We start from the raw sequence: 24723 nt of genomic DNA, 5'->3' as shown, positions 1-24723 counted from the left end.
TAGAATAAATAAATAAATCATTAAAAACATACTTGCTGTTTTGACTTATTAGACCTTCATAGTGGGTAGTCTATCTCTAATCTTCATAAGGACAAATTATGATTCAGTTCTTTCAGTTTGCTTGAGATGAGCCTGACAAAAACACAAAATTTAACTAAGGTGCTACGGACTCAGTTAAAACTCAGTGCGGTCTTAATCAGGCGGCCTGACAGAGGGATCCAAATGGCTGTCGGAGTGTCCAATGGGGAGCTGTCTGCCGTCCAAGTTCTTTCTATGCCAAATCACCATGGGGCGGCTTCATTATTTTGTTTGAAGTAGATTCCTAAGACATCAGATGTTCTCATTTGTAAGTTCATAAACACATTCCAAAGCCCGAAGCAAATGACTTTTACTTACCCACAGCTTTAATACACCTTTGTGCCTAAAAGAAAAGGAAAAGAAAAAAGACCCTTGACGCATTTTCATAGGAAGTGAAAAAAAAGAAACTTAAAACTTAGAAATAGGTGGAAATTGCTGGAGAAGGAACCACCATTTAGGTGAGCTAGCTTTCAGTGTGGAGTTCTGGGCTAAAGCTTTGGGGGTACACAAATACATAAGGCAGTGAATACAAACATAGTGAAGGGAAAATATGGCATAAAGCTGCAAAGGTGTTTTTTAGGAATCCAAGAGACATGGAGATTATTACCACCCAGGGTGATAACAACTTCATAGAGGGGTTTGAACTGGCTTTCGAAGGGCACAGAAGAGCAAAGAGTGTATTTTACCATCTCTGTGAGGACATGTACTACCTGTTTTTGTTTACCATTATATCCCTACAACCCAGCACGGTGCCTGACGCACAGCTGGTGCTCGAGAAATTTTAGCTGAATGAATGAATGAGCAGAAGAGGAAGGAAAGAAAGTAGAGATTAGTGTTTGGAGTTAGCAAGATTCTCTTAGGTGAGGCAAAATGTTTGAAGGCATAGAGGTCCCTGGTGAGGTTGGACACATAGTTGGAGACTACATGGTAGAAAACCATTTGGACCTCTGTTGTGCGGGTTTATCAGTGGCAGAGAGCTCTGGTTTAGGCTGGGAAGTGGGGTCTGGTTAGGCTGTGGGAGGACTGAATTACGGTTGTAGCAGTGGGAACAGAAAGGCCAGAGGGAGAATAGGAGGAAGAAGCTAGAAGGGATGGATTGACTGTATTTGGGATTGACCAGGTCAGGGAGGGGGGTGGTGAGGAATTGAATATGTAAGTTTAAGATTTCTGGTCTGGATGACTGGGATGAAGAGATACATTATAGTAGGCAATTATGTAAATCAGAGAAAGGTTTGCCTTTTTAGTGCTTGGTTTTGTTTTGGGAATAGGGAAAGGAAGTAAAAAGGGGGGTTTACAATGAAAGTAAAAGGAGGAATCTTTGTGTTTTGTGATCTTTAAGGAGAAAACAGACAATGCTTGCTCAGGAGTTTTAGATATTTACTTGTTTAAAAACTGAGAAGGTGGATGGGACAGTGATCTAAAGTTCCTTTCTGACTCCCTGATTTGAACTGGGCTTTCTAAGCTACGTGTCAAATTCATTGTTTCTTTAAAAACAAAAAAACTTTTTTTGAGCTTTACTTTGAATTTACCTAAAAAAAAAAAACTTGAATTTTGGGGCATCTGGGTGATTCAGTGAGTTAAAGCCTTTGCTTTCGGCTCAGGTCATGATCTTAGGGTCCTGGGATCCAGTCCTGTATCGGGCTCTCTGCTCAGCAGGGAGCCTGCTTCCTTTCCTCTCTCTCTGCCTGCCTCTCTGCCTACTTGTGGTCTCTCTCTGTCTAATAAATAAATAAAATCTTAAAAAAAAAACCAACAAAAAACTTGAATTTTGTTAATCATCTAAGTACTTCCAGGACCACCAAAGAATCAGATGTTGAATGAGAACCATCAAAATATCACCTTATTTATTGAAAGTATGTACTGTTTATTTCTGGTTCTGACAACTTGGAAACATCTGGTGAATGATCACAGTTACTTGTAATTGACAGTGAGTTCCTTTATAAGAAATAGTGTGTGTGAATTATAGTTTTTGAATAAAATGTTTTTTTTTTTAAAGATTTTATTTATTTGAGAGAGAGAGAGAGAGAGAGAGAACGAGCAGTGGGAAGGGCAGAGGGAGAGAGAGAAAGAGAGAAGCAGTCTCCCTGATGATGTAGGGCTCCATCACAGGACCCCGGGATCATGACCTGAGCCAAAGGCAGAGGCTCAACCAACTCAGAGCCCCTGAATAAAATGTTTCATGTATTAATCTATACACTTTAATATTTTGGTCTTAAAGCTCTTCACATCCTATTGATGAAGAATTTGCTGGTTTGGACTTGTTCTTTGGTTATAAAATTTAATTTTGTTTTGGAGAACCAGGAAAGATGGTTTATTTCACATTTGTTCTCCTTGGTGGGTATGTTCTAGTAATGCATTTATCTGGTTGTGTTTGGGAATGTGGCATTCCAGGGAGGCAGCTCTTACGAGTCAGTTGGGAAATCACATCTTGGAATATGAAAACAGTTTTATAATTTGTGGAACTTTTCTAAGGTGAATCTGCATTTCTGCCTTCTTGAAGAGTTTACCTCTTATGATTTACCTTTTGTTTTTCTGTAATACTCAGACTCTATTACTATAAGTTCATTGGTTGTACAGTTTCACTGTAATTCAGGGATGGTTTTAGCTGCTTCTAAGGAATGAAGGGCTCTTGGTTTATGTAGCAGATGGTGCCTGTTTGCTAAACATCTTGTTATCTTTTAGTGGTTTTAATTTATTCAGTCAGTTTTTATTGATAGCTAACTACTAGGAGTTGAGTACATTTTAGGTGCTGCTTACTATTGGGTTAGCTATTGACATTACTATCAGTGTAGCCGCCCCTAATCACTTCCTCCTCCCTATGGTCTTATGAGTCTAATATACTATGGACGTAGAAACCAGACATCATATTTTATTGGCCTTTGGTACAAAGTAAGACTAAATAGACCCTGTGTGAGAATGGAACTTTCTTATAAACATGGCTAAAGGGCGTGGATTTTGGAGCACCTGTGTGGCTCAGTTGGTTAAGCATCTACCTTTGGCCTAGGTCATGATCCTACGGTTCTGGGATCTAGCCCCACATTGGGCTCTCTGCTCAGCAGGGAATCGTCTTCTTCTCCCTCTTTCTCGGTGCTCTCTCCCCATCTCTCAAATAAATAAATAAATAAATAAAATCTTAAAAAAAAAAAAAAAGGGCATGGATTTTGTGGCAGGCTTTAGAAGAAACAGTATGACTTTGTTTATTGGCTCACTTATAATTCTCATTTTTATTCCAGATTGGGATTTCTGAATTGGGGATCCTTGAATAACTGATTTATTTATTCATTCATTTTTTTTTCTCCCTCCCTCCCTCTCTCGTTCCTTCCTTCCTTCCTCCTCCCTCCGTATCCTCCCCTTTCTCCCTCCCTCCCTCCCTTTCTTTCTGCCTGCCTGCCTGCCAGCCAGAGGGGGAGAAGGGGGGAGGGGCAGAGGGAAAGGGAGAGAGAGAATCTCAAGCAGGCTCCATGCTTGGTGCAGAGTTGGACATGGGGCTCGATCTCACGACCCGGAGATCATGACCTGAGCTGAAATCAAGAGTCAGCTCCCTCACTGACTGAGCCACCCAGGTGCCCCAAATAACTGATTTCTTACTGTATACATTTCTCTTTCTTTTAAGAGGGCATGGTATTGATACAGCATTTACATTAGTCTTGGTAGTCAGTTATTGATTCTCTGCATCTGGATTAATCTGAAATGTTAAAGACTTTTTTTTCCCCTAAATGTGAGATAAAAAGGTTTTAAAAAGGCCTCTTCTAGGAAGCTGTGAAGGATGGGCTTGTTAAAGAGTGCCTTTCCTGTTCTGATAGCCCCTAACCGACTTTGCACCTGTTTCACAAGCCCCAAGCAGATTGGCTGCCACTCTAGAAAACCCCGAAAGTAAAGGCTTAGGATGATTTTAATGTGGCAAAACTCTCAGAACTGAAGGGGCTGCTAAGACAAAAGGAATTGGGGTGATGTATAGTCAGGATGAATCTTTTCAGACTGGGGGTTACTTCTGGAGCAGGCCACCTGGGGAGCTAGCCGGTGGTAAAGATACAGGCTGAAGCGGGGTGGTGGGGCTGGACTCTAGACCTTTCCCGGCAGCAGAGAGGTGGGCCATCCTGCTGTTCTCCTTCCCCTCTACTGCCTTTATGTCTTAGGTCATTTTTGTTAATTTTGTCCAGTTAGTTTTATTATGTGACCATCGATAAACAAAATGTAATACCTGATATCTCTCCCCACATTAATCTGGTGTATGGCTTAGAAGGATTAAATGGAAACAGGCAGGGTTTTTGCAGATGAACCAACCACATCTCAGTCGTTCATTCCTTACTCAGTCATCTCTGTGCCAGGTGCTAGGGATGTAACATGACAGTGAGCACATTCAAACCCAGCTCCAGGTTCCTGGAGCTTCTATGGTCCAGTGGGCGGTAGGGAGGATATTGGTCCAATATTCAGACATAGGATTATTTGTAAGTACTCTGAAGGAGAGAGCTAAGAAGCACATAACAATGGAGCCTGGCCTGTGGGGGTGGGGTGGGAGCATAGGGGGATATGTGAAGTGGGGTGAGGCCCGAGGTGGGTGTGGGATCAGGGAAGAAGTCTCTGAGGAAGTGTGAGTAGAGCTGACACCTAGAGGGTAGGTAGAAGTTAATTAGGCCTGGAAGGGTGAATGTGCTAACGGCCTGAGGCAGGGACTAAAAGGAATAGCTTGGCTGGAGCTATTAAAACCAGGAAGATGAAGCCCCAAAGAGAGAGAGAGAGAGGTAGGGGCTGCACCAGCCTGGGCCTCACAGGAAAGTATGAAGGTTTTGCTTTTAATTCCAAGTGTTTAGAGGGGTAATATGATCTTCACTGGGTTTTAGAGTAATTGTTTTCCTTTCCTTAAAAAAAAAAAAAAAATTTATTTATTTATTATTTGGGAGAGAGAGAGAGATTGAGAGAATGAATAGGAGGAGGGGCAGAGAGAGAAGCAGACTCCTTGCACATTTGGTCTTAAAGAGTGGAGAGCCTGACGTGGGACTCGATCCCAGGACCCTGGAATCATGACCTGAGCCGAGGCAGACACTTAACCGACTGAAGTGTCCAGGCACCCAATTATTTTCCTTTTCAAGGCCTTCGTTGCTTTATGAAATGTGAGGAGGGTACAGGGCATCAGTCATCATTCTGTCTTCTATCAAAGCTGTGAGTATGCTGTCTGCATAGTCCTCTCTCCCTCAGTATCTGCCATTGAATAAAGAGTTAAATTATACTGCTTGAGAATGTTTCTGTGGGAGTGAATTTTAATTTTGCCAGTGCATTCCTGAAGAAATCTCCTATTGTTTTTATTACTGTGAGCCTCAGAGGGGGGTTTTCATTAATTGACTTGCTCCAAAGAGGGAAGTCACAGAACGAGAGACTCTGATGCTGGAAGCTTCCTTGATACCATCTAGTCTGTTGTTTGGCTTTAAGGCAAAGTGGCAACACTAACCTATTTTACAGCAGCAGCAAGGCCTTGTTCCTTGCCCCAGGGAGGGAAGGTACTAAGCAGAGAAAACTTTCTCATATTTCCGGTGTTGTGGACTTTCCTAAAAACGTAGAATAATGTACCAAAGATCAGGAGTCAGAGTCGATACTGGCATTCTCCCCTTCCTTTACTATCTCAACAAATGTCAAACTTTATGCAGGCAAATAAATGGTAATGAGATTAAGCTTGCTACCTTATGAAGCCACTTTGTGGTCTGTGGGTTTGTTCCCCAGCTGTGCAGAAAGCCTCGTGAATTTCAGGGAGGAAACTGAGGTTCTTCCCCTTCTTTGAGGAGATATTCTGAAGGAAATGTACCCAGACTCAACATACAGGGAGGGTGGAATGCATCCATTAGGGCCTGTAGCCATTGGGAAACATGTGAACTGTTGAATGGGTTTGACCAATATGTGTAACTATAGAGTCATAGACTCTTTTTTCTTTTTTAAAGATTTTATTTATTTATTTTTGGAGAGAGAGTGCAAGTGAGAAAGAACATGAGCAGAGGGGAAGGGAGGGACAGAGGGAGAGGGAAAGGAGAGGGAAAAGCAAACTCCCTGATAGCAGCCTGACAGGGGACTTGATCCCAGGACTCTGGGATTATGACCTGAGCAGAAGGCAGATGCTTAACCAACTGAGCCACCCAGGTGTCCTAGAATCTTAGATTCTTTCGACTCTAGTATATATGCATACACACACACACACATAAACACACAGAGTATATATTATATCTAATAGCCTATAATGTATATAATAGCTAGAAAGCTGGTATATGATATGATAAAACATTTGGAAAGAACTTTAGAAGCCTTAATTCAGCAGCTTCATCTGAGATGAGGATGTGGAATCCCATAAGGCACGAGCCCAGAGACACTGAGTGATCAAGTTGGGATTCGAACCCCTTGCTTCCCAGTGGTCTTTAGTTTTCTGTCAGACTCTATATGACTGACATGGAGCTGGGGAGTTTCTCTGATGTGCCATCTCTCTTCCCTGGAAGTCAGTGTCAGTGTGTGGTTTGTTATGCCATAAGGGCTTGAATGGAAGCCTTGAGTTATAAGGGCTTTGCAGTGTACTTTGATCTTAGATTAGTGTTTGCTGAGCAGTTGAAGCCTTTTTGAAATTTGATTATTATGAGTTTCAGCCATATTAAGAACTTCATCATCCCATTGGAGGGGTGGATAATATTCCAGTTATAGGGAAAATAATAGGTGGTGCGTAGAGCCCACGGGTTGCACTGATTAATGTCACCAAAATTTTATACATATTCACACATATATATAATCTCATTGTACTTTGGAGGTACTTACTGTATATAATCTCATATAATCTCACTGTACTTATGCTACTCAGCATTTATCACACTGTATAATGTTTATTTGTCTTTTCATTAGTTGGTGAGCTCCTTTTAAGTAGGGAATAGCAGTCTGCAGGCTTTCAGTAAATATTTGAGTGAGTGAGTGAATGAATAGACAAAAACTGTCAGCAGTGCTGGTAAAAAATTGAAGAGTTGGTATGCCTTACAATAATCTTATGGAATTTTTCCATCCTATTTATAAAGAAGTTAAACAGTTTTTTTGGGGGGGGGCACCTGGGGGCACCTGGATGAGCATCTGACGCTTGGTTTTGGCTCAGATCATGATCTTAGGGTTGTGAGATTGAGCCCCATGTCGGGCTCCACATTCAGTGTGGAGTGTCTGCTCAAGATGATCTCTCCCTCTCCCTCCCCTCTTGCCCCTCTCCCAAATAAATAAAATAAAAAAATTTTTTTTTGCATTGTCAGCACTCTGATGAATATACTAATTTACAGTGCCTGACCCAGAGTAGGTGGTCATAAACTTTGTGGAATGAATGAGTGCTGCTTGGATCATGGTTTATCTTTTTGCTGAGGAGTTGAAAATTTTTAGATGAATCTTTTGATACATAGAATAAGATACGATAGTGCTTTAAGGAACAGTTTTTCTGAGAATGGACCCACTTAAATTAGAGTTTGTTTGTAAAACCAAACACAAAATAATGATATGTCATACACTTCATAAGTCTATGAGAAGAGTTAGACATTTTGGGTATAACCAAAGGTCTTCTAGGCCCAATTTATATTTTACTTCACATCTGTAGGACCAGCACTGTGGATGTTAGGTGACCCTGTGGGTACTGGGTGACCCTGTGGGCAGTGGATGACCCTGGTAAACGATTGCTCTGATCTTGGGCTCCCATTTCTTTTTTTCTTCCCAGAAGGAGATGACTCTCCCTTCCCTACTTGCAAGACTCCAATTCTTTGAACTTCTTTCCTTTTGAAACAGGAAAGAATTTGATTTTAGCTATTTATACTTACCAAATAAAAGACAGATTGACTGATTTTTACTGAATAATTCATGAGTTTCATCCTGGTTCTTGACCCATAATTTGCCAACCTACAAGGGAAAATTTACAAATAGATAAGAGATTAATTTGTTGGTTTGTTCCCTCATTGCTTTGGAGGGGAAGCTGAAGGTATCTGAAATAATCAAATAATATATCCGCGGTTTTCCCTGCCCAAATGAGCCCAGATGAGACCAGATTACCCCTCCCTCCCCTATCCAAGAAAAAGTGGTAGCCATTGCTTGACTGTGGCTCTGGAGGGCTCTTCCTGGGAATTGCCAGAATGGAGAAGACTATTTAGTGTCATTGACTTCAGGCTTAGGAGTCCCCTCTGTCCTTAGGTTTTTCTTTCTTACATCTCTATAGGGCTCATCTCTGCCGTTTTTCCTCCTCATTCACTTTCCCTGGGTTGATTACTTCCATTTCTTCTCTTCTACCCTGAGCCCAACTCCTTCATTCTCCTGCTTTGCTTACAAGTTGCCCAAGTACATATTTTATACTCTCTAACACATTTGATTTATTTCAATTGATATCAGTTGGTTTTTGTATTTTAATATTTCTCTCTAGTAATGGTCTGGCTTATTAAATGTGTTTCCATTTTCCCCCACCTCGGGTGAGGAGGATTCTTATAAAGAAGCACGTTGTTGCTAGGTATTTACTCAAAAAATACAAAATACTAATTCATAGGGATATGTGCACCCCAGTGCTTATAGCAACATTACCTACAATAGCCAAGATATGGAAATAGCCAAGTGTCTGTTGATGAATGGATAAAGAAGATGTGGTATGTGTGTGTGTGTATACACACACACACACACACACACACACACACACACACACACACAGGAATATTACTCAGCCATAAAAAAGAATGGAATCTTGCCACTTGCAATGACATGGGTAGAGCTAGAGACTGTAGCCAAATAAGTCAGAGAAAGACAAATACCATATGATTTCATTCATATGTGGAATTTAAGAAACAAAGCAAGTGAGCAAAGAGAAAAAAAAAGAGAGAGAGAGAGAGAATCCAAGAAAACAGACCCTTAACTATAGAGAACATACTATGGAACCATAGAGAACAAACTGCTGGTTACCAGAGAGGAGATGGGCAGGAGGATGGGTGAAATAGGTGATAGGGATTAAGGAGAGCACTTGTGATGAGCCACAGGTATTGTATGGAAATGTTGAGTCACTATATTGTACACCTCAAGCCTAATACTCTCTGTTAACTAACTGGAATTTAAATAAAAAAGTAAAGAAAAAAAAAGAAGCTTGTTTTTGGAAGGTGTGTTCTTTATTCATGGTGCTTTATTGTATCAAAGTTGGTGATAACCCAGAACAGTGTGAGCAGCCATGACCATTTTCCCCGCAATGATCTTGACATTTTCAAAATGTATTTAGCCAGTCAGAAAACAATATAAAAACACAAAACTCTATTATTATAAATACATATATATTCTTAGAAATGTCAACACTTGTGAGGAAGGAATATATAAAATGGCCTTAAGATAGAGTTTGTTAGCTTTGTATTTGCCTGCAACAATTCTGATTTTTTTTTTCCTAAGGTTTTATTTATTTATTTGACAGACAGAGATCACGGTTATGCCAAAAGGCACGCAAAGAGAGAGGGGAGGAAGGAGGCTCCCTGCCAAGCAAAATGCCTGATGGGGGGCTCCATCCCAGGAGCCTGGGATCATGACCCGAGCCGAAGGCAGAGGCCCTAACCCACTGAGCCACCCAGGCGCCTCAACAATTCTGACCTGTTTTTAAATTGCTTTTGGCTGTACAAAAGGTTTTGACTGCATTTCTTAGTATGACTTGAGGCTCACTCCCCTTTTTGTGAAATATGAAAGCTGGCCCACTTAGCTTTAAGATCTTGTGATGTGGGAAACTCTGGGTTCAGGTTGCTTTTCATCTACCCTTTACCTGGTGTCGTGGTCAAGATGCAGGTATAGCTGCTTCTGTGTAGCTGTCTCATGCTCTTCCCGCAGCTTGTTTCTTTGAGGGACAGTAGAGGAGAGTGGGGTCAGGATCCCTTCTATTTCTCTCCTCCCCTGCTCTAGGTCTCTAATTGTCTTTTTGGAAATATGACCTCCTTGAACAAAAGGGGAGAGGAATTCCCAGAGCCTAATTTTACTGTTGGGAGCTATGTGAGCCTCTGAAGGGGAAGGACCTCCATTTCTTCAAAGATTTTATCCTTACGTCACTCAGGTTACTTGGCAATTTCTCTAGTGTTTTATACTTATTTTTGTTCTCCTCTTATCTTTTCATCTTGATTGGTGTTTTCTGTCATTGCAGAACATTGTCTTTATTTTCATTTTCCAAATCAGTAGCCATTGCTACATGTAGCTTTTGAATGCTTGAAATGGGCTGCTTAATATGATGGGAGAACTGAATTTTTAATTTATTTAACTTTAATATTAGTTAATTAAAATTTTTTTATTTGACTATAGTTGACATTCCATTAGTTTTAGGTGTACGACATAGTGATTCAATATCTCTATACATTATGCTACAGTCACCACAAATTTGCTACTGTCAGTCACCATACAGCACTTTTATAGTACTGTTGACTATATTCCCTGTGTTGTAGCTTATATCCCCATGACTTATTCATTCCATAACTGGAAGCCTGTATCTCCCACCCCTCTTCACCCATTTTGTTTGCTCTCTGGTTCTGCTTTGTGTTTGTTTATGTATTTGTTGTTTTAGATTCCACATATGAGTACAGTCATATGGTATTTGTCTTTCTCAATCTGACTTACTCCACTTATCATTATACCCTCTAGGTCCATCCATGTCGTCACATATGGCGTGATCTCATCCTTTCTTATGGCTGAGTAATATTCCGGGGTGTGTGTGGGTGTGTGTGTGTGTGTGTGTGTGTGTGTGTGTGTGTGTGTGTGTATGTGTGTGTCCATACACACCATTTCTTCTTTATTCATTCATCTGTGTGTGTACACTTGGGTTGGTCTCATATCTTAGCTGTTGTAAATAATGCTGCGATAGAAATAGGGTATATCACTTTAATTAATTTAAATTTAAATAGCCACAGGTGGCTATTGGCTACCATGTTGGAGAGTACAGATCAACTTAAGGACATGGTTTGTATTTGATGTACTTTTTCCTGTCTTATTGGAGTATACTAGTTTACTTATCTGATGTTTGGTGAAAAACAGGTGTTTCTTAACCATGTTGCTTCCAAAAGTAGAGGTGGCTAAATGGGCTCTGCAGTTAGAAACTATACAGTTTGAAACTGTAGTTGAAAATGAAGTTGGCTTCTAATGATTAGTATGAAACTGGAATTAGATGCTTCAAATTTTTTGTGCTTTCCTGAAATTTATTCAAAGTGAATCTGAAAAGCTGATAGAACTGTAACTAAAAATTCTAGATTCACCTTATCTTTAAGCATTCATGTTTGAGTAGGAAAAAACGAGATATATTAGCCAAGAGTGTTGCTTCCAATAACTCAAGGACAAAGAAATCTTTGTAATAGAAACAGGGCTGTTTTCATCATGCTGGGAGGTGCTTATTTTTAGATTTTTTTTTCATTTTGATTCATTTGAGTGGATTTTGTTGACCATCCAAGATGGGTCAGTAATTAGATATAATAAAACACAGTTCATTTTGGATTCATAGGTATTTCCTTTATACTTACAACACAGCAGTACACTGGGAACTTTAGAAATATATCAATAACTTTTTACATCAAATTATTGCAAGTTTCCTTTTTCGGCAACTCCGTGTTTTTAATTCTCATGAAGCTTGTATATAGGGACAGCTAATTTTGGTGTTACCTAGAATATAAGTTCTAAAATATTACCAACTTGATTAATGTAGATAAAATATACAAGTTTAGGGGCATCTCAGTGGCTCAGTCAGTTGTGCCTGCCTTGTGTCAGGTCATGATCCCAAGTGTCTGCCATGGCTCAGGTCATGATCTCAAGGTCCTGGGATCAAGCCCAGATTCCTCAGGCTTCTTGCTCAACAGGGAGTCTGCTTCTCTCTCTCTCTCTCTTTCTCTCCTCTGCCCTTCCCCCCTGCTCATGCTTTCTCACCCACTCTCTCAAAATAAAATATATCTTTTTTTTTTTTTTAAAGATTTTATTTATTTATTTGACAGACAGAGATCACAAGCAGGCAGAGAGGCAGGCAGAGAGAGAGGAGGAAGCAGGCTCCCTGCTGAGCAGAGAGCCCGATGCGGGGCTCGATCCCAGGACCCTGGGACCATGACCTGAGCCGAAGGCAGAGGCTTTAACCCACTGAGCCACCCAGGCGCCCCAAAATAAATAATATCTTAAAAAAAAAAATACAAGTTTAGTATTGCTATGTAAGACAAGTGGCTCCTGGGAGATTTGATGTAGTGTAGTGACATATCTATGACACACTAATTTAAGTAGCAGAAAAAATGTAAATAACTCCCTCAAAATGAAAGTCTTTGGAGGGTGGATTTTTTGGGAAACTTGTTGATATTTAGTAAATTTATGGTCTAGTGAAATTGAACCTGAGCATTAGTGAGCAAAATAGTCATAATGAGGACTCATTTATTGAAGGTCTTTATTATGAGCAAGATATTCTTCTCAACCTTTATGGATAAGATACAGCCCTAGAGAGAGAGGCTTACTCTGTAGTTGGGCAGGTAGGATCTACACTTAAAAAAAGAAAAAAAAGCTAATTGAACATTATGTAATAGTGTCTCAGATGGTAAGTTTTGGGAACTTTGAGAGAAGGGTAGTTTTTTCTAAGGGTGACCGGAAAGGTAGGATTTGAACTGGATTTTGAGGAAGTTAGAGAGGTGCAGAAAGAGGAAAAGGAGGGCATGCCAGCCAAGGAGACCAGTGTGAGTTGAGGCTTGGATTAAGAATACGCCATGGAAGGGCACCTGGGTGGCTCAGTGGGTTAAAGCCTCTGCCTTCTGCTCAGGTCATGATCCTGGGGTCCTGGGATCGAGCCCCGCATCGGGCTTTCTGCTCAGCGGGGAGCCTGCTTCTTCCTCTCTCTCTGCCTGCCTCTCTGCTTACTTGTGATCTCTGTCTGTCAAATAAATAAAATCTTTTACATTAAAAAAAAAAAAGAATATGCCATGGAGTATTTGGGAATAAGGGATGGACATGAGTGTTGGAATATAGATCCTATATGGGGTCCTTTAGGAGATAAGGTCATCCTGGAAGCTAGGGGCATGAGGTGTAGGGCTTTGACTGTTGGGCCAAGAAATTATTCCGAAGAGAGCAAGGAGCCATTAAACATTTTTGACCAGTGGGAAGAAATACGAGAAGTGAGATATTATGAAGATAAATCTTCAGAGTGTAATACAGGGTGGTTGGGCAGGGGAGAGGCAGGATTTAAACATTAAGGATGTGAGATGAAGAGGCTCTGCCCTTTCGTTGCTAACATAGGAAATGGATAAGCAAGGGATGACTTAAAAGTAGTGGCTTTTCTGGTATATGAGAATTAAATTGATATTTATTTGTTGCCCTTTTGTGACTGCAAGTTTTCCTGCCTGAGTAACTGTCAGAAGCAAATGTTTTGAGTCTGGTGGGCTGATTTGAAGGAAGGATGGGTTGAGTTTTAGCTGTTCTGAGTTTGAGGTGATGGAAGGACCTGTAAATGTGAGGTTCGGAGGTAGTTGAAGATGAAAAGGCTGATGCTGGGTCTCAAGTGTGGAAGCAATCGATCTCTCTTCCATAGGGGTTATCTGTGAAATTCATGATAGTAGGTACGAGAGAACCATGGACTGCTGACTATAGCCTGTAGATGTCCCAGGTGGGGAGAGGGAGAAGGGTCTGTGTGTCACATGATGCAAAGTTCAAGGAGAAGGAAACTGAAAGAAGACCGCTAGATTGAAGGTCCTTGAGAACTGAGAGCAGTGTTTGAGGAGAATAGTTCGTGACTGAGTAGGTGATAAGTACAAGGAGGAAGTGAACATATGTGTTATGTTCTTGTTGCTTCTTTTGTTGCCTGCTTTTCAGTCCTTGTCCTGAGTGTCCTGGCAGGGAAGTAGGAGGAGGTAGAACTCAGAATTGTCCAAACAGTTCCCTGTTAAGAGACTGGAGACTAATTATAGTGATTTGTGATCTTCTGTAGGGTGAAACCACGAGTTATTTGGGCTCTGCGAATCAGTTATATATTGAACCTTATTCTTGATGATAGCTGAAATTTGCAATTTTAATGAAAACGAAAATGAGTATTGATGTTACTGAAAATTATATTTCTACTAAATACTAATTTTTATTTTAAATCTCAGTTTTTATGCAGATTTTGGACCTCTGAACTTGGCAATGGTGTACAGATACTGCTGTAAACTAAACAAGAAACTGAAAGTGAGTATTACGGTGATGTTTATGTTTTGGTATTAAACATTGGGACTTTGACCACTGGGATTGCTGTGCATACACCATTTAGTTAGGTAATCTTGATCTCTGGATATTTTTATAAGGAGTTCACCCAGAAGTTGAAACTGATCCATCTGAGTATTCCGTAAAGGACACGTTAACCTCTTTCATTTCTCAGGATGAATTGAAATGTGAGCTGGAATGAAGTCATTGGAATAGTGATCTAAGAAAGAAAGCACAAATCCTTTCAGGCTGTTGTTTAATGAGTCTATCAAATTCCTTCCTAGGATGATTTTTTTGAAACCAGGTGATAAAAGGACTTATCCCTGCATGGCAGAAGCTCTGGAGCCTTTCCTGTCTGATCAATATTGAAAAAATTTTTCTTTTTACCTTTTATTTTTATTTATTTTTTAAAATTTTTTATAAACATATAATGTATTTTTATCCCCAGGGGAAGAGGTCTGTGAATCGCCAGGTTTACACACTTCACAGCACTCACCATAGCACATACCCTCCCCAATGTCCATAACCCCACCCCCTTCTCCCAACCCCCCTCCCCCCAGCAACCCTAGTTTGTTTTGTGAGATTAAGAGTCACTTATGGTTTGTCTCCCTCCCAATCCCATCTTGTTTCACTTATTCTTCTCCTACCCCCGTAACCCCCCATGTTGCATCTCCACTTCCTCATATCAGGGAGATCATATGATAGTTGTCTTTCTCCGATTGACTTATTTCGCTAAGCATGATACCCTCTAGTTCCATCCACGTCGTCGCAAATGGCAAGATTTCATTTCTTTTGATGGCTGTGTAGTATTCCATTGTGTATATATACCAGATCTTCTTTATCTATTCATCTGTTGATGGACATCTAGGTTCTTTCCATAGTTTGGCTATTGTAGACATTGCTGCTATCAATATTGAAATTTTGACATATTTCTTGAAGGTCATCTTTGTAGAATTAACAGCTGAGATTGATGAACTAGTAGTGACACAATAGGGACTTTACCTGTTATGACAGAATTTGGGTTATACATGCGGTATTCATCTTTATTTTTGATTTTACCTGTTTTTTTTTTTTCCTCTTAAACTCCAAACATATATGAGGAAAAGCAATATGTATACTCCTGGTTTTGGCAAAGTTATTTCATCACATAGAAAGGAACATTTCTTTTTTTCTTCCAGTTTTCTAAATGAGGATCTTAAATGTAATGTTTTGGTTTGGAAGGTCAAATACCACCTAGCATGCTGTTAAAGATGACTGGTAAATTACGATGCTCAGGTCATTTATTCTTTTTGCTGGTTAAAATGTAACTGATGTGACACAGTATAGTGCCTTGTATATATTAGCTGCTTGGTGATCGTCTTTTGATTTGATTGATTTTTATTGAATTTAGGTATAAGACAGCTGTAGTAGAGAATGTTCTGTAAAATATATTGTGCATTCACATATTTTTGCCATTGATCTGAAAATGTTAAATGGTCATGAATGAATACCAAAGAGATTTTTTTTTTAGTCAATCATTTTATAACATAAGATCTGTTGGAATCAAGTGTTTAAAGAATTAATTTATAAAGATTATCTGATTTGAAAAGATGTATGTAAATTCCTTTAACTGATCTACATTCTTCAGAAAAGAAGCTACTGCCTATAGTTTAGAAATTAAAATTGAAACTTTTGTAATCACCAAGGAAGCAAATAATATCCTAAAAAGGATTTAATATAAAAACATAAAGTGAATTTTTAGTAGATGAATTAACAAGGAAAGGGTAGTTCATAAATAATTAAAGCTTATTTCTTCCTTTTGAGGACCTAGGAATTTTTTTTGCTTTCTTGATTAGCCCTCTTAGTATGTAGTTGGTATGAACTGGGTATTAACAGTTTGCGACCTATTATTTAGAAGATTGAAGAGAAGAGAATCATTTTGAAAATAAATTTTTGCTCTGACTTGGTGTTACGTAAGAGAAGTTGGCTTGAGTAAGGCTATTTTTCTATCATATTCAGTACCAAACCCTAGAGGTAAGTGTATACATGGATCTGTTTCAATTTGTTTTCATTTACAAAGCTTTCTTTCAACATTATATGAAAGCTTAATAGAGTTTAGCAATCCCTTGGTTCATTTCAGCAATCAGGTAATCTGATGGATTCCTAGAAGGACATTTTTAGCTTTGATACAGTTAGTGGGCACCCTGTTACTTGCTGAAGGAATGAATGTTCAAAACCCAAAAGTTAGTAAGTCATGGGTTGTTTCGAAGCATCCAAGTAGAATCTCTATATTAGGAGAAAAAGACTGACTTTACCAATCCAAAGCTACAGTTGCTTCAGTCTTATGGAATCTCAGTTTCTTTAGCTATAACTCCAGGATTATCGAGCTCCCACAGAGGGGTGGTTAGGATTATATTAGAAAATATACGTAAAAGGTCTTTGCAAATTGTAATGTCTTATGCCGAAGAAAGTTACTAATGGAACATTTATGACCTTGGGTAAGAAATAACAGTAAGAGTTTTTCAACCAAGCTTATGAATGCCTTCTCAGCCCCCTAGCTATTATTTTCACATTCAAAAGCTATCTGAAATAATTTTAGGCGTTGAAATGACCATTTAGTCCAGCCAGCTAATTATATCCGTGCAGAAGGGGAGGCCCGGGAGAAGCAGGTGACTTGCTCAAGGCTGCAAAGTCAAGTAGGGGCTCGATTTCAAGGCTCTTGACTTACTCCTGCTCCTCTCCACCTTCTTTGCTAGCGGAGCCGCTGTGGTTTATAATCTTTCCAGGTGTGCTCACAACACTGCCCCAGCTGACTTCACTTTATCCCACAGGGGTCTCGAGACTCCTCTGCCTTGTTTGCTCCGGGGACTGTGACTGCCACTCCAGCTGCTTTTCTTCCAGGAACCCAGACTCTAGACTTTGCTGCTTTGAATGGATCCTTCTCCTTCCGTACCTCCTGCATTCTGTCTCCCTCACCTTCATGTAGTCTCCAGGCCCTCAGGCTCCCTGTTGGTGTTTCTCGTCTGCAGCCCATGTTCACCCGTCTTGGTGAGACCTTTGGGCACCTTGCTTCCATGTCTTTCATCTTGCTTGCCTTGACAGCTGCCACCCTTGCCGTCTTCCCCAGTGGATGATTTCATGCACTAACTCACTGATTTCCTGGAGATCACAGTACTCCCTTGACACCCAGCCGCGCACTTTACCCTGAGCCACAGCGGTTGCTCCACATGATGCCTTGTGATGTCCAGTCTGACTTGAATACCTTTTCTCTGGTTTGGTCACTCCTTGTTTTTTACGGCTTCTAGGATCTCCTCATCCTATGGGAGAAGGTGGGAGGTGCCTCCCGTTTTCCCAGAATTCTCTGTGCAGATCTCTATTACTGAAGGATGATAATTACCCGTTGGCATTGCTCTCTCTCACTAGATTAGATGCTCCTAGGAGGTGGGGATATGACATATAATTCTGTGTCCCCAGTGCCCGGAATAGGGTCCCCAGACACACTGAAACTTCTGTTGATCTTAGCATGAACTTCATGATCCCACTCGACTTAACAGGTCCTCTTTTAGCCTCTTGCCTTTGGAAGTTTCAGAATACTGTTGACATCCTCACTATGCACTGATTTCTTTCTTTTTTTTTTATTATTTTTTTTAAAAGATTTTATTTATTTATTTGACAGATAGAGATCACAAGTAGGCTGAGAGGCAGGCAGAGAGAGAGAGGAGGAAGCAGACTCCCTGCTTAACAGACAGCCCGATGTGGGGCTCTATCACAGGACCTTGGGTTCATGACCAGAGCCGAAGGCAGAGGCTTTAACCCACTGAGCCACCCCGGTGCCCCTATGCACTGATTTCTTAATCCTTTTCTGCCTCACTTTTGCCTTACTTACCCTGCTGAAACCGCTTTGGTGACCTTTTTTTTTTTAAGGTTTTATTTATTTGAGAGAGAGCGTGCACACGAGTCTGGGGGAGGGGCAGAGGGAGAAGCAGACTCCCTCCTTAGCAGGGAGCCAGGTGTAGGGCTTCATCCTGGGATCCCAAGACCATGATTTGAGCCGAAGTCACACGCTTAACTGACTGAGCCACCCAGGCACCCTGATTGGTGACATTTCAAACACCAGATATGACAGTGTTTACTTGGTCATCAAACTCTACTTCTCTGAATAATTTGGCACTATTTTAACTGATTACAACTTAGAATAATTCTGTGGTGTGGTTTCCTAGCTCTTTTAGGCATGTCTTGTTTTCTACTTAGGTAATTTTTATTTCTTCCAATAAAGATTTTTATGTTTTTTTTTTCTCCTTTATTTGATACCTTATGTAGATAGGTAATATTTTGCAGTGCATTCTAAATTTTTAATTTTTATATTCTCAAAAGGTAATTTTTTCAGGTTGATGATTTGAGGTAGTGATTTATTGCTATTTTCCATGTGCATCAATATGCATTCTATTCCCAGTGACTTTCATTTTAATTATGTTGATTAGAATGGAACATTATCCATCAAACATCTACTTAGATTAAAAAACCAAAAGTAGGGGTGCTTGGGTGACTCAGTTGGTTAAGGGTCTGCGTTAGGCTCAGGTCATGATCCTGGGAGGGAGCCCCATGTTGGGCTCCCTCCCTGCTCAGCCTCCCTGCTCAGGAAGGAGGCTGCTTCTCCCTCTTCCTCTGCCCCTCCCCCTCAGCTTGTGCTCTGTCTCTTGTTCTCTCCCTTGAATAAATAAATAAAATCTCAAAAAAAAAAAAAACCCACCAAAACCAAAAACCACAAAACAAAAACCAAAAACAGAAATTACTACCATCAACAAAAAAACCTATTTAAAAAATTTTTAAACTGTATTTAAAAAAGTATCAGCACTAAGTGTTGTGCAGTGATAGGTCGTAGTTCGCAATTTCTGGTCAGTAGTTTCTGTAATGAGGAAAGCAGTCCAAAGAAGGAAGATTTATTGAAGTGAGAAAAATTGGTAAAACTGTATATGTTGTTTAATGTAAAATGCCATCAGTGATTGAGAGGCTAGACCAGAACTTAGTAATTTGGTATTTTAAGAGATCCATAAACCCCTGAAATTATATATAAAATTTTATGTGTATTTACATTTTCCTCTGAGAAGACACATAACTTTTAAACTTTAACAACGTAGTGATATTTTAAAAAACAATACCTTCTTCATACTTAGTCATGTAAGAAAATCTTTCAATGACTGATACAATAATAGGAAAGTTTTATAAACATATGGTTGAACTAGCTTTTCCTAAAATGGTCACTGCGGGTTTTTTCTTTTTTTCTTTTCTTTCTTTCTTTTTTTTTTTAAAGATTTTATTTATTTATTTGACAGAGAGACAGATCACAAGTAGGCAGAGAGGCAGGCAGAGAGAGAGAGGGGGAAGCAGGCTCAGTGCTGAGCAGAGAGCCCGATGTGGGGCTCGATCCCAGGACCCTGGGATCATGACCTGAGCTGAAGGCAGAGGCTTTAACCCACTGAGCCACCCAGGCGCCCCGGGTTTTTTCTTTTTTTAAAAAAGATTTTATTTATTTATTTGACAGAGAGAGCACAAGCAGGGGAAGTGCCAGGCAGAGGGAGAAGCAGGCTCCCTGCTAAGCAGGGAGCCAGATATGGGGCTCCATCCACACCCTGGGATCATGACCTGAGCCGAAGGCCGACGTTTAGCTGACCGAGCCACCGAGGTGCCCCAGTGGTCAATACAGTTTTAACCATTGATTTCACTTTCCCTCTGAGAAAACAAAAACCTCAGTCTGTGGGAAAAAAAACAAAACAAAACAAAAAAATAAACCTAAAAGCATCACTGAAAAAAGGGGACATTTTCTAGGACAGTAATTTCTTTTTAATACTGCTTTTACGATTCAGCAGGACAATTATAGTAATCTTGAGGACTGCTTTTAAAAGGTTTAAAAGAATATTGATAGAAGTGTAATTTTAAATGTACAAAACATCCCACATAGCCCTTTCAGGGTAAAAGAAAGAGGGGTGGGGCCTGGTGAAATGGACGATTGTATTAAAGCATTGAAAGTGCCTGGCAGATGGTGGGGGCTCAGGGACTGTCCTTGTTGCTGAGTGAATCAGTGCAGTAATCCTATCCACTAACCAGGCACCTGCTATGGTATCAGGTGATTATACACAAGAACTCTTTTGATATAATGATCAGACCACCCTCTTATTATAACTACAAAAACGTGTTGAGATTTCTTCATGAGGTTATCTTCTGTTTCAGGTTCATAGGCTTTGGGGGGAAGAAAAGCAAGTTGCATTTTGGAGATAGTTGATGTAGTTTAAAGAGGTATCGCGTTCTAAAGCAGTGTTAATTCACATGGGAGTGAGCGTACGTAAAGTTAGCAAGACACGGAGTCCTTCCTGATTGCCATTTAGAAGTCTCGAGGCAAGAAGATCCCCTTTAATGGAGAATCCCCAAATTTCATCAACCAGATTATCATCATGGTCAAATAATCCTTATGAGCAACTTTTCTCTGACGTGTTCACTTCTGCTCTGATCAAATGTGCCATTTCACTGATGAAACATACTGGGTTTGAAATAAAATGGACCATACAGAGACATCTTTTTCTTTTTAAAGAAACTACTCAACCTATTCTGTTTTAGCTCAAAATAAAAACCTAAACCATATTTTGTTTTGTACAGCCAAAGAAAAATTTCAAGAATATCCCTTTCCTGGGAAAGTTGGAGGTAAAACATGTAGAGGTCATGGCTGCTGACAGGAGGACCTGTTCATTTTCTCGCTTTTGCAATGAGATGACAACTGATTGCTTTGGAGACGCTGATTGCTGCGGCCATTACTGGGCTAGCCTAGTCACCTGTAAGAGAATGATGCATTGGTCACCACGGCCCCAGAGCTATAATCTCCTTAATCTGAGCACCATCACTGGCCAAGCTTGCTTGTTTAGGGAAGTGCATGGGCTCTGTTTTTATTATTATTATTATTATTATTATTAATTAAAGAACATATTGTCCAGGCTGCACTAATGTCTTCCTTAGCTCTATCAGGCTCATTCACACGGTTTAATTAAACATGGTGTTCCAACCAAATGACTTGAAGATTTTACTTCTAAGCATGGCAGACAACTTTACCAAAAGGCTGCTTAAAAATCTGTGTTTTGAAATTATGCATTAACTCTTTGTGTGTGTGTGTGTGTGTGTGTGTGTGTGCACGCATGTGCACGAGCTCATTTTGGTTTTGAGCTTAATTACACCACCTGGCGCCACCTCTCGTTTTTGAATGGTTGAGTAGTTTGTGGTCTCCTGCCCTACGCTGAACAAATGCATGATTTGTATATGGCACCGCCATCCGAGTATAGCCTGGGCTCTCTGTGATTCCTGTAGCATGTCAGCATTTTCTCTCCTTGAATTGCCGTGGCTTGTTTTTCTGCAGGAGTGAGGTCTCCAGAATGCAACCTTTCACACAGCGTTCTTTTATGAGATAGAAAACGTCTGACTGGGGTCAATACCCTTATCTTAATTTTTATTATTCTCTCGTAGCCGTCGGAGTACTTTGGTTTACAAGTACCGTTAAACATTTATATGCTAGATTGCATGCCTGTCATGATTTTCATAGCAAGTGGTAAAACTCTGACTCTCAGGTAAGCAGTCCAGCTCTGGAAATTTCTGGAGGTTTGATCGTATATTTAATTGATATTCAATACTATATTCTAGATATACTATTCAATAGATATTCAATACTATATTGTATCTCTTATCTATTTTTTTTAACCTTGCTAAAGGAAATAATTGCTGTCCCTGTAATTAAGATCATTCCGTTGGTCTTTGCTCTGCGATGACTGCATCCCTAGATAGTTGTTCTCTTTTGTTTGTAATAAGCCTTGGTCAATATTTCCCCCTTGGTTAGCATCAAATATTCATTAGACTGGGAAAGCTTATGAGGCTAGAGACTAAGGTTCTGCTCCCTTGTTACCCCATTGTTCAGCACCGTCTTTGACACGTAACAGCTGCTCAATTCATGCCGATAAAGCCAATAGAACTTTCTTAAGCCACAGTATCTTGGTAGACAGATCTGGCAAACTGGTTGCCTATGGGCTATATTCAGTTTAGTAGTGTTTTCTTGGGCATGAATGCTGTTTAAAATTTTTGAATTCATGGTTAACATCTGTAATTTATGAAAATTTCCATTTAATTCTGGATTTTTGGCTTCTCTTAAATATTAAAGTACGTGATTATGGGCCCAGATTCCTACATGGGAGTAGGAGGATGGAGCTAAGTCTGCTTGGGATAGGGCATGCTTTTCTAGTTTACCAACTTACCCACTTCAAATTCTTGGTCTCTGAGGGCATTTGAACTTGGAACTTCTGGAATAATGCCATTTAAGGCAGCTCAGTTACTGAATCATTAAAGGATCTTTTCGTAAATTGTTATCATCTGGAATGCAAGAATTTACAAATTGTGATACAGTTTTCTGAGGAATCTGGGGAAACGTGTTTTTAATAACATGTTTTTAAAAGGCATATGGAATTATTTGGAGTTCCTAAGATAATTTAAATATGTCTTTTGGGGCTACTCGACCAAATGGACAGTGTTTTAGAAGTTGTGTAAAACATTTCCAGGGGTTGACCAGTCACAATTTCATGTAGCATAGCATATTATCAGTGTGCTATCCCTAGATCAGCAATGTCAGCATTACTAAGGAACTTGTTAGAAATAACATTCTTGGCCCAGCAATCTGTGTTTTAATAAGCTCCCTAGGTTACCCTAGAAGCAGCCTGTTAACAAAATGAAGTATAACAATAAAATATAATTTAGATTGATATATTTTTAAAGATTTTATTTATTTATTTGACAGAAGGAGAGAGAGACAGTGAGAGAGGGAACACAAGCAGGGAGAATGGGAGAGAGAGAAGCAGGCGTCCCGCCGAGCAGGGAGCCCAGTGTGGGCCTCAATCCCAGGACCCTGGGATCATGATCTGAGCCAAAGGCAGACGCTTAATGACTCAGCCACCCAGGTGCCCGATATTTGTTTTTTATTTCTGAAAAGTTTTAGTAATAATTGATTAATTCAACCAATTCTTTTTTTTTTTTTTTAAGATTTTATTTATTTGATAGAGATCACAAGTAGGCAGAGAGGCAGGCAGAGAGAGAGGGAGAAGCAGACTCCCTGCTGAGCAGAGAGCCCAGTGTGGGGCTTGATCCCAGAACCCTGGGATCATGACCTGAGCGGAAGGCAGAGGCTTTAACCCACTGAGCCACCCAGGTCCCCCCAATTTTTTTTTTTTAAATGCACGTTTATTTCTTTTTTCTTAAGATTTCTGTTTTTAAGTAATTTCTACACCCAGCAGGGGGCTTGAACCCACAGCCCCGAGATCAAGAATCACATGCTCCTCTGACTGAGCCAGCCCTGTTGGCGGCCCTGTTGGCCCGAGAATTATTTAAATTTTGAATCGTGAAACTTGTTTTGGCCTTATAATTGGGATTTACACAAACAAGCTCAGCAAGAGAGTTGTGGATTTCTTCCATCTACCATACTCGCTGAGAGAACCCCACTCACTGGGACCTGACATAGGAGATGTTGGCCTAGTGTGATAAGCCAGGCCCTCTCTGGCTCTTAGCTTTTGTTCTCTTGGTAAAACAGAGACACAGAATTCTCATTATTTAAGCCTGCCCAGGACCTCTGGTTTGGGAGTCACACTGTTCTGGTCAAATTGGACCCCTTTGGTAGTGTTTCTATGCTTTAGAGAATGATAGAATGTAGCAATAAATGTTAGCTGTCCTTATTAGAGAGAGCTGGCTACATCCACTTAGATTAAGAGGGTTCAGAAGGCTGTATATATGTGAGTGGGGGCTGCAGGTTATCATTTGTAATTGGTCGTGTGCAGGCTTGCTTCAGAGCAAGCAAATAGTCCAGAAGTCTTAGTATTCCTTCTGTGATATTCTCCTCTTTATATTTAAGACTACGTTTGTTTGTTTTATCAGCTCCTAACTTTGTTATTGTACAGTGTTTTTGTAATGTCTGAACTTCTCATGTAAAGCAAAAAGTGTCTGTAATAGAGCAGGTAGCTCACTGAAGCTAGAGGTGATGGTCTAACTTTGCAAGTGCTCTCCTTTTTCTTTTCTTTTTTCTTTTTTTAAAGATTTTATTTATTTCTTTGAGATAGGGGAGAGAGAGAGAGAGAGAACAAGTAGGAGGAGCGGGAGGGGAAGAAGCAGGCCCCCTGCTTGCAGGAAACTGATGCAGGACTCAATCTCAGGACTTGATCTCAAGACCCTGGGATCATGACTTGAGTGGAAGGCAGATGCTTAATTGACTGAGCCACCCAGGTGCCCCTGCAAGTGCTCTCCTTGAAGGGCCTGGTCAGCATACTGAACCACAGAGGAGTTGCACCAAAGTAAGGAAGACGCAGTTCAGTTTGGAGGCATGAAGTTTTTTCTTGGTATTAGCGCAGAATCTGAGAAAATATTTACTGGGCTCATTCATAAATCAGAGTCCTCTTGTCTCTAGTCTGTACCTTTCTCTTCCAA

The 24723-nt window shown here is 40.2% G+C and overlaps 1 protein-coding gene across 4 annotated transcripts in view; it reads left to right on the top strand.

Moving 5' to 3' along the window:
* The window catches only part of CDC14A (cell division cycle 14A), a 172660-nt gene that overhangs the window by 7698 nt on the left and 140239 nt on the right, over positions 1-24723 (top strand). For all 4 annotated transcript variants that reach the window (XR_004289707.1, XR_004289706.1, XR_004289705.1 and 1 more), the window contains exon 3: positions 14160-14235. Coding sequence is in view for 1 of the 4 variants with exons in the window: in XM_032360600.1 (XP_032216491.1) it covers positions 14160-14235 (76 nt within the window). In the remaining 3 variants the exon portion in view is untranslated. The remainder of the gene's footprint in view (positions 1-14159; positions 14236-24723) is intronic.

Source organism: Mustela erminea, chromosome 10 (assembly GCF_009829155.1).
Source record: "Mustela erminea isolate mMusErm1 chromosome 10, mMusErm1.Pri, whole genome shotgun sequence".
NCBI lineage: Eukaryota > Metazoa > Chordata > Mammalia > Carnivora > Mustelidae > Mustela > Mustela erminea.
The sequence above is the reverse complement of the archived record's forward strand: the minus strand, read 5'-3'. Positions and strand labels throughout refer to the sequence as shown.